Below are 10,378 nucleotides of genomic sequence, written 5' to 3' on the forward strand. Positions count from 1 at the left end.
TGTTTGATCTTTCAGTAATATGGTTAAACTATAGAAACTCTCTTATGTTTCGCTTTTCGGAATTCATTTACCTTTAATAATAATTAATGTAAGCATAATTCATTTGATGGGTTTTTTTCCTTACTGCTGGAGTGGGTATAAAGTCAATTTCTGGCTTCTCACATTTTAAGACGATTTGATTCCCATACGTGGCTCTTTTTTTTTGATAATATGTTATTTTCAGATTAAAGACTAACTTTGAATGGATTCTGGAATGTGGCACGAATGATTCATCTGTCTTCAGTTCAGGCAAAATATACATCAGTCAGCACGTTGTGGCTGGCATAATTTACAAGAAACATATTCAAAGCACATATAAGTAGCATAATCATAAGCGATTGAATCAATGAGTAGAATCATTCATCATCGTCAAGCAATGGGATTTATCGACAGGGATCTGTACTGCGCCTGATATTTCAAATCAAACCAAACGAAGTTAGAGTTAAAGCTAAGTTACAAAAAACTTTACTGACGGAAGTCTGCATCGAGCCAAATATTCAAGGCAACTCTCAAGTCATAGCTTCATAGCGCCAATCTGCTCATCATCAAACTAGAACTTTTTCAATCAAGCTAGGCGGAAGTCTTCATCGCGCCGAGTAACTGTATATCAATCAAAGACCTTTAATGACGGAAGTCTGCATCGCGCCATAGAACTTTTACTGACGGAAGTCTGCATCGCGTCAGAGATTTGAAAAAAAAATTCAAACCATGCTAGGCGGAAGTCTGCATCGCGCCAAATGATCACTTATTAATCAAGAACTCTTACTGACGGAAGTCTGCATCGCGTCAGAGATTTGAAGCACATTCAAATCATGTTAGGCGGAAGTCTGCATCGCGCCAAATGACCACTATTAGTCAAGAACTCTTACTGACGGAAGTCTGCATCGCGTCAGAGATTTAAAGCAATATTCAAACCATGCTAGGCGGAAGTCTGCATCGCGCCAAATGACTGACAACAATACTTATCAATCAAGAACTCTTTCTGACGGAAGTCTGCATCGCGTCAGTGATTTGAAACAACATTCAAATCATGCTAGGCGGAAGTCTGCATCGCGCCAAATGACTGCTTATCAATCAAGAACTCTTTCTGACGGAAGTCTGCATCGCGTCAGTGATTTGAAGCAACAAACAAATCTTGTTAGGCGGAAGTCTGCATCGCGCCAAAACACTAAATGAACTATCAGGGAAAAAAACAGTCTAACAAGATAAAGGGGCTACCATCTCGTTTCCATGCACCAGTAAACTATTTATCAGCTTGACAAAGGCTGTGCCACGCAATCAATTCACCAATCACTCTCTTTAAAAAACGGTTGCTGTCTAACTAGCATCTAGGTAATCGGAATTTTGCATCAGGTTCAATTTTTCTTACCAACAAAGTTGTACATTTTCCTGGCCTTTGGTACACCCTTTTGATTTAAATTGATTTAGGATAAGGCAAAAATTATCTTTTTGATTCCCGGCACGGTAAGCCAACAACAAAATAAAAGGAATTAAGGCAGCGTCATCAAAATGGCGACTATCTGAACTGTGAAAAAAAATCGAAGATCTCTTTGGTTCATAGTTATACTTTATTGTTCCAAACAAGAGGAACAACCTGGCAGGATCGCCAATTGTGGGTTCTGCTATGGGGTAGGTTCCTTTGCGGGGTTCTTACCTTTCGTGGTCTGCTAATGTCCGGCGAGGAAAAGCCATCGGCGCTGCGGGAAAAGTCTGCTGCTGCGGTGGTTGCCGGAGTGCCCGTCAATGACGATGAATTGGCGCATGACTGGCTGGCTTATGTGACAGTTGAATGCGGGCGAAGGACGGGCGATGATTTGGCCGACGAGGGGCTGCTTGATGTCAATGATGCAGCTAATAACGATATTAGTGCGCTTTGTAATATAGACACTCCACAGTAGTGACTCCAAATCGCGATGATAAACAAAATACGACGGCCAAAGCGCGATCCCGGAGGCTGTACACTGTTATATTTTAACCCAAAAACCCCAACAAATTACTTAAGCATGTAATTGATGAAGAGTAAAAGAGAAAAGAGAAAATACTAAAAAAGGGAACATGAAGCCCTGCAATGCTTTGCCCAATAAATGCTGGTTCATTACATTTTGGATCGTAAAGCTGAACACTACCCGTCTTATTTATTTAAAATCCGTCCACCGCGATTTTGGCTTTTTTCTCCACCTTTAAGTTATATCAACTGGCGACGAGGTCAAAAAGTGAGTTTTTTTTTATCGAAATAGTAAGCGCGTGGTTTTCGGGAAAAGTGCCCTGTATTTTAACCGATATTTTATTATCGAGAAGTTTTTTTTCGCGACGGTAGTGGACAATTTGGTTGGTTTTTGAAAAACCACGTTTTGAAGAACAAAGAGTCTTTTGTTCTACGAGGTATATTGTTCTACGAGGTATATTGTTCTACGAGGCTCTTCATTGTTACGATCAATTGTTCTGCGGATTTTTTTTGTAAATTCCTTCAAAGGATTTATTTTTTTTTTAACCAGAACAAGTGCATGCTATGCTACAGCAAGTTTTGTGAGCGAAATCTAACGAAAAGCGATTTTGCAAAGAATTTACAATTTGCATCAACATCCATTGAAAGTACGCCACCATTTTGTTAACCACGAGGTTGAATTTTCGGTCTGTACCATTTTGTGATCGGATAAGATTTTCATTATCCCTTTTTCTTGGTGTTCATCTCACGTCTCACCATTATCTGACCACTGTCTCACCCACAAGACAGTTAATAAAAATCAACTGTGGTGAATTTCAGTTGTCAAAGTGGAAGTCTTTTGTCTGCAATTGGGAGCGAAAACGTGCAGAAGAAACACAATTTGTGTCTTTTATCGCCCAAAGCGTTCGTTAAAAGTTTTTTATTGCTGTTTTTTACATCCAGAGTGGATTCTGCTGGTTGTTGCTGCTGTGGTGCGATTTGGGTTGACTGCTGCTAACCGGAAGGCTGTTGTTGCTGCTGTTTGGAAGATTTGGGTTGCCTGCTGCTACCTGGAAGACTGTTGTTGCTGCGGTTCGGAAGTTGCGATTGACCGCTGCTGTGAGAGGAAAATTGGTTTTTTTTTGCTGCTGTTGGAAGACAGTAAGTGGTTGCTGTAACTTTTGCCTGGACGGAATTTTAAGCTGTTGGTTCTATACCAGATTTTTTTGTGTGGATTGCTGTTGCTTCGAGAAGAAATTGGTCGAGCGCAGTGATAAATTCACAATTCGAGAACGGGATTTTTTGCGACACGAGCGGATCGGTGCGAGGTTTTCAGATCAGCAATTTTTATTGCTTTTTATTTATTATGGCTCTGACTGCGACCATGGAACCGTACATTCCCGGTTCGGTCCCTTTTTCCCAATATTTAGAACAATTAGAGTTCATTTTTGAGCATAACGAATACACGGAAGCCAGATATAAGGTTTCGTTTTTGGCAGTATGTGGCCAAGAGGTGTATTCAGAATTGAAAAAGTTGTTTCCAGGACGCAATTTTAGGGATCTTACATATAAAGAAATAACTGAGGCTCTCAAAAAGCGATTCGATAAGTCAGACACAGAGATTTTACAGAGTGAAGAATTTTGGACTAGGCGTCAAGGTGATCATGAGAAGGCGGAAGATTTTATTTTAGCAGTCAAAGTACTGGCAGAAAAATGTAATTTGGGAGAACTAAAGCAAAGAGGAATTCGGGATGTTTTGGCTATAGGTGTGAACGACGAAGAATTACAAAAGCAATTATTTAACGAAAAAGATTTAACAGCCGAAAGGGCTGAGCAGTTAATTTTAAATTATGAACATGCAATGAGCCGTACCCGATTTTTGAACAGGAAAAAGGAGAAAAATATTAACATAATTTCACGTCTTGGTTCTCGCCCGCAAAGTAGTTTTAACAATCGCGCCTATTCTTCGAAGTTTTCTGGAGGTTTTAGAGGAAGAGATCGTAGCCTGGAAAGAAACAACTTTAGAAATCGTTCGTTTTCTTCACGCAGTAGGAGTGGAGACCGGTTTTCTAATAGAAAACGTTTTAATAATGAAAAGAAAGTTTTCATTTGTTCCTTCTGTAAAAAGAAGGGACATACCAGAAAATTTTGCTATCAGTTGAAACAAAACAACAAAATTTATACAAAAAATCAAAATAGTGTAAAATTTTTGGATACTCCAAAATCACCTATTCCTTCTACATCTTCTTCAATTTTCAAGCGTTTAAAAGCAGACTTGGAGTCTGATAGTGAAGACGAATTGTCGTGTCTCATGATTGCATCGGGAATTGGGTCTAAGCCTAGATCAAATGGTCCTTGTTATGTTGAAACCCTAATTGAAAATAAGCGTTTAACCATGGAAGTCGATTGCGGTTCGGCTGAAAGCGTGATTTCGGAGGAGCTATTCTTCAGAAATTTTAAAAACCATAGTTTGAGTCCGTGTCATAAAAGATTGGTCGTGATTGATGGGAAAAGGTTAAAAATTTCAGGAATGTTTTCAGTAAAGGTAGAAAATTTGGGGATTCATCATAAACTGAATCTCATAGTGCTGCGATGCGACAACGAGTTTACTCCATTAATGGGACGCACATGGTTGGACGTACTATATCCGGAATGGAGGAACATTTTTGCAAGGCACCATTTGTTTAGCGGAAGCGTACATTTGTTGAAAGAAGATCAAGCGGTAGAAGAGATAAGGAATCTCGCTCGGTGGTCGCATTCTTCAGGCGCACAGACGTCAATTGAAGATTTTGCCCGTTTCTCGCAGAGGAAGGAAATTGGTACTGCATCCCAATAATTTTGATCGACGTAGCAACATTCAGCAAACCAACATCACTCAACAGCATACTAAAAGGAGGAGAGAAGATCAGGACGATGTCAGTTCAGATTCAGATGCTGAAGGTTTTTTCGGTTTCCCAGCCGATTCATTTTTGTTTTCTGAACAAGAAGCTCTACCGGATTTGGTTCCAATGGAGACGGAACTCGAGCAGCAAGCTGATCAAGAAGCTGTTCCGGATCAGCGTTCGATTCGTCGTTCAACTAGAAAACCCAAGAAGCGAAAATTATGTGACTACGTGTACTTTTGAATAGTTGAAATTTTTTACAATTTCATATCGAATAAGTTTAAAGAACGTAAATATTTTGCGAACATTTTAAGTAGTATTTCAAAATTTAGAAGAATTGTTTTGGAAATTTCAAGCTTGTTTGAATTCGAATTTATAAACAAATTTAAGGGAAAAGGAATTGTTATATTTTAACCCAAAAACCCCAACAAATTACTTAAGCATGTAATTGATGAAGAGTAAAAGAGAAAAGAGAAAATACTAAAAAAGGGAACATGAAGCCCTGCAATGCTTTGCCCAATAAATGCTGGTTCATTACATTTTGGATCGTAAAGCTGAACACTACCCGTCGTATTTTATTTATATCCGTCCACCGCGATTTTGGCTTTTTTCTCCACCTTTAAGTTATATCATACACGACGATGCTGACGAAGTTTGACTGCGTGGTAATGGACGACAAAACCTACATCGAAGCCGACTACAAGCAGCATCCGGGACAGGAGTTTTATACGGCAAAAGGAAGGGGGAAGGTAGCAGATATTTTCAAGCACATGAAACTGTCAAAGTTCGCGAAGAAATATCTCATGTCTTATCCCCACTCCCTCCGTCGCAAAAGGCGCGTTCGACTCGGATTCTCTGGACGGTAACGGTGAGGTATCCTACACACACACGCGCGCGCGACGTACCAGGCAGCTCACTATACGCAGAAGGTATAGTCTTGTATTTGTATGCTTTACTGCCAGGTTTGGACGCACACTACTTAGATGCTCCCCGAAGGAGTCACGCAACACCGGTGCTGGTTACAACTCCTCTGCAGGGCAGTCATGATCCGGGTGAACCCATCGCTGGCCACGCGTCAAGTATTGGCATCCTCATACATCCTCCGCAAGATGTTGTCGGCTGTCGTGTCTGGTCCGCAGGTGGCAAGCATGTTAGTGCGTATCCCTTCGAACTTCGGACAGTTGAACACTACATGCTCTGGTGTCTCAACTGTGTCACCGCAGGTTGGGCAGAATGACGAGGCCACGTGTTCAAACCGATGATGATACTGCATAAAGCATCCGTGACCAGTCAGGAACTATGCCATGCAGAAATCTAACTCTCTTTGTCTCCGACCCTTTAAAAATGCTGCTGCTGCTGAATGCTGCTGCCTGTAATTCCCTAGAGAGTCGACAGAGCGACAATGCGAGATCAATGTAAACAAGATTCAAAAGCGAGAGCATTAAAGTCGGTCTCTCAAGCTCACTACCTGGTGTATCAGAAGTGATTGAGACACTTACTGATACAAGATCCAATTCGAAAATCCACTCACTCACTCACTCAATCTCAATCAATGCGGCCTTCCATCGGTCCATACTGCCTGCGTTCTTTATGCCATAGCGGCAGATACATACTGCCTGTGTGTTTGAATGGCTATTTTGGTCCTCCCAAACAACAGCAACAACAAAGCAAGATGTATCAGGCAGACAGCGTTCGATCATCGATCAGTAAACGAGTGAGTGAGTGAGTGATTGAGCAAGAAAAGTTATTGATTGAAACAAGAAACTGAAAATCAGGTAGCTCCTCACTCAGTTGAGAATTCCAACTGGAGAAGGAACGTCTCTCTTTCAAATTTAATTTCTTTGATTCTCGGAGCAGCGCTGTCGAACACAATCTTTGCCCCGCTGGGAGATAAACCAACCGACAATTTAGGTTTTGCTTTCGCTGTTGAAAACGTTTCAGTGTCTCTCATGAGAATTGAGTGATTTTCGGAACATTGGCAAAAGATATCTTCCTCTAGCAAGACCGATATGGGCATGACCCGCGCCACAATATCAGCAGCTACCGAGGACATCGTTTGGTATGCGCTGATAACTCGCAGGTTCATCAGTCGCTATACACTACACAGCTTTTGCAGATTACACTGCCTGCTGAAGACTGCCTTCAAGGCTGCCGCTCCGTACCGCAAAATGTACGAGGTCTCACTCGCCAGGACCCTCCTTCTGCTGCAGCGTATCGCCGAGTTGTTCGACATGACTGCTGTTGCCATTGCCGCTCTTTTACAGTCGTAGTCGACGTAGGCCGTAAAGCTCAGCCGGTCGTCGATCATCACCCCAGGTACTTGATCGCACGCTTGGATTCGATTGCGCACGGTCCAGCTGCAATCGTCCCTGATTGTGCTGAAATCAGGTTGATGAACAGCACCATCTCGGTCTTGTGGTGAGCCAGACGCAAGCTCAATAGTCACCTTCTCAATAGCTATTGTGGCGAGTAGTTGGACTTCTCCGGTTAATGGGCCAGATACCAGGAGAACCATGTCGTCGACGAATCTTACGAGTCTCACTCCCGCGGGAAGACGCAGCCTCAGCAGTTCGTCGTAAACGATGTTCCACAATACCGGACCAAGTATCGATAGATGTGGAACCCCAGCGGAGACACTCACTGTTTTCAATCCCTCAATGGTCAAATACTGCAGTTGGCGATTACGGAAATAACACTCCTTCATCCTACAGATATATGCCGGAATCCTCATACGAATGTGCGACGACGCAATCGCTGCCCGCTTCACGTCAAGGGTGACCACTGCGCAAAACCGGTCTCCTCTCCTCTTCTTCAGTTTGGCTTCGTCTGCCCCTTCGATGACACGTCGGATGGCATCCACCGTACTGTGGCCTTTCCGAAAACCAAATTGTTCATCGGATAGAGCGTTAGCACCTTCGATGTAGAGCTGTATCCTGCTCTGGACCACCTTCTCAAGTACCTTTCCAGCAGTATCCAGGAGACATATCGGGCGATAAGCTGATGGATCACCTGGTGGCTTACCCGGTTTTGTCAGGAGCACAAATCGTTGCCGCTTCCACATGTCTGGGAAGACCCTCTCATCCACATATTGTTGCAGTGATGACCGGAACATTTCACGATGTTTCATGAGCGTGGCCTTCACTGCTACATTAGGAATGCCATCCGGACCCGGAGCTTTGTTCAACTGGAGGGACTTAGCGATGTCGGGACCCTCGGCCATGTCACTTCCTCGTGCTGTGGGAACAACTAGTTGACGATCTCACGCAGGTTTATCGGATACGATTCCTGTGGCGCACTTCCGCTCCGCGTCTTGGCCATGACAATCCTGTAAGCGTTGCCCCAGGGGTTGTCATTGGCGTCCTCGCAGAGTTGCTTGAATCGCGCCTTTTTGCTCGCCTTGATTGCCTTGCAGAGGGCAGACCTAGCAACTGCGTAGGGCATATTTTGCTTCGCTCTCGCTGACGAAGACCTCTCTCTCTCTCTGCATATGTCGCCTAGCCCATAGGCAGCTAGTACGCAGGTCCGCGATTTCCGTCGTCCACCAGTAGGGTTGCCGAGTGTCCTTCCGCTTGATCCTCCTTGTTATCTCAGCGTTACATGCGCGTGCGTGTACCCTCGTCCGCTCCCAATTTAAAACTTCGACGAAGACGATCCGGTCAAATTGTGTAGTCTTCCAGAGGCGTTCTCCTGTTGTCGTACCCCTTCTATCTGCCCGCGTACTTGTGCCCACACGATAACGAATCACAAAGTGATCGCTTTCGGTGAACCCTCCAGTCGCTCGTCCAGCCCGGACTACTGAAGGTGACGTCAATGATGGGCTCGCTCCATTACTGTGGTAGGTCCTTGTATTGCCTACGTTGCCCAGGTCTACGTTCAGCCTTGCCAGGACTTCCAGTAGAATCTGGACCCTGGGTTTTGTAAAGTGACTACTCCATTCTACGGCCCACGCGTTGAAGTCCCTGCCCGTGAAACCTTCAACAATTTTGTTCATCATTCCGCCGAACCTCTCCAGAGACCACCTCGGGGGAGCCTTCTTCACCAGCAGACACCACGTCTTGTATGGGATATGTTCCTGTAACCCATATTGCGTCCAGTTTGGCTTTATCGGTTACCCAATTAGTTCCATCTGAGGTCCTGCGATACGGGTCTGCCATTAAGGCTACGTCCAACTTTTCCTTAAATGTCATCTGCCGCAACAGCTGATGTGCTGAGTGGCAGTAGTTGAGGTTAAGCTGGACCGCAAACATCCACGCGAAGGTGCAGCCGTTGCCTTTTGAAAAACGGGGCACCTAGGGTTGCCAGCCCTGTGTCCTCCACCGTAGTGGAGACCCTTTGCGTCTTTAGTGTAACTAGCCGACTGATGGCCGGCTTTACCGCACCGCCAACACAAGCCACTCACATCGGAAACACCTTTCCGGTTGCTGGGGGATGACTATTTAGTAAATAGACCATCCCACCTTTAGCCGCCCACACTTAAGCGCTGCGCTCGATCTGGCACAAAACGGGCAGGAAAATCCGCGGGCCAAAAATTCTAGGGTTGCCAGCCAAGGAGGATAAAGAAGGGCACACCGACGGGGGGGCTGTCGAGTAGAGTGCGTCCGACCCCACGGTTTGAAGTAACAAAAATGAGACAATACCTTCTGCGTAGCGGATGCCGTGGGTGCGCCGCGTTCGTGCGTAGGATGCTCCACCTTCGGGGAGTATCCGAGTAGAACCTTCTTCGCAGTGGAAATCGTTGGGAAAGGGTTATTCCACGTTCGCGGAATACCCACGGGTAGAGTGGCTCTCGACGCCGGGTGAGCCATTCGAGTCGGTGTAGGATGACGTCTTCGACGGGAATCATCCGAGTCGTCGCATTAAGTCCCGCGCGTGTGCCGTGACAGGCGCGAGTCTAGGATAAGCTGCTCTCGATCAGGCACACGACGGGCAAGGTGGCAAACTTCGAACCCTGAAGATAAGAGGTCGGGCCTGGAGTCGTTCAACACCAACGCCTCCCCCTTGTCCCTGACCCGGTTGGGTTTGGGCTTGGACTTAGGTTTAGCTTTGACCTTCGTCGTCTTTTTCTTTTCGTGCTCAACCGTCTGCCACTCAGTTGGCGCTTGGAAAACTTGGCCTTGCCCTTCGACCTCTTTTTCGCCCATATCCTTCAGGACCTAAGGATCCCGAGCACTTTTTCAGGGCTCCTGGTCTCGTCTCTCTTGGAGACCCTCTCTTTCTCTTGCCGTTTCCAGCAAACCCCTCTTTGCCATCCGTCTGCACCCGGGTATGGGGAGACATTTTTTTCGCCTCTAGAGGCTTGATCTCTCCTCTTACTACTCGAGATCCGAACCCCTCCTCGCCTCGACTCGAGGTCGACGTACACATACCTCTCATTTGTATGACTCAAGGCCCAATCTCTCCTCTAACGACTAGAGATCTGACCGCTCCTCGTAATGACTCGAGGTAACCACATATACACCCGTCTTGTTCATTAAAAGCCTGATCTGTCCTTTTGCAACTCCTGATCCGACTTTTTATCGTATCGTTGACTTAT

General features: G+C 45.1%; 1 protein-coding gene across 1 annotated transcript; it reads left to right on the plus strand.

Annotated features, from left to right (window-relative positions):
* The first annotated feature begins 2,357 nt into the window (after positions 1 to 2,357).
* Positions 2,358 to 6,107, plus strand: LOC129753443 (uncharacterized). Its single transcript, XM_055749266.1, has 4 exons — positions 2,358 to 2,421; positions 2,927 to 4,431; positions 5,808 to 5,995; positions 6,069 to 6,107. Exons 2-4 carry the CDS (start codon positions 3,330 to 3,332, stop codon positions 6,105 to 6,107), a joined length of 1,329 nt encoding a protein of 442 aa, XP_055605241.1. The 5' UTR covers positions 2,358 to 2,421; positions 2,927 to 3,329.
* The last annotated feature ends 4,271 nt before the right edge of the window (positions 6,108 to 10,378 follow it).

Source organism: Uranotaenia lowii, chromosome 3, assembly GCF_029784155.1.
Source record: "Uranotaenia lowii strain MFRU-FL chromosome 3, ASM2978415v1, whole genome shotgun sequence".
Classification (NCBI taxonomy): domain Eukaryota; kingdom Metazoa; phylum Arthropoda; class Insecta; order Diptera; family Culicidae; genus Uranotaenia; species Uranotaenia lowii.

What these genes read in the sequence shown, in the direction of transcription:
- LOC129753443 (XM_055749266.1), top strand. Translation starts at nt 3,330, where the DNA reads ATGGCTCTGACTGCGACCATGGAACCGTACATTCCCGGTTCGGTCCCT. An exon ending in CAGAAATTTTAAAAACCATA is followed by an intron (nt 4,432 to 5,807) that starts GTTTGAGTCCGT and finishes CTTTACTGCCAG; the next exon opens with GTTTGGACGCACACTACTTA. An exon ending in GGTCCGCAGGTGGCAAGCAT is followed by an intron (nt 5,996 to 6,068) that starts GTTAGTGCGTAT and finishes GTGTCACCGCAG; the next exon opens with GTTGGGCAGAATGACGAGGC.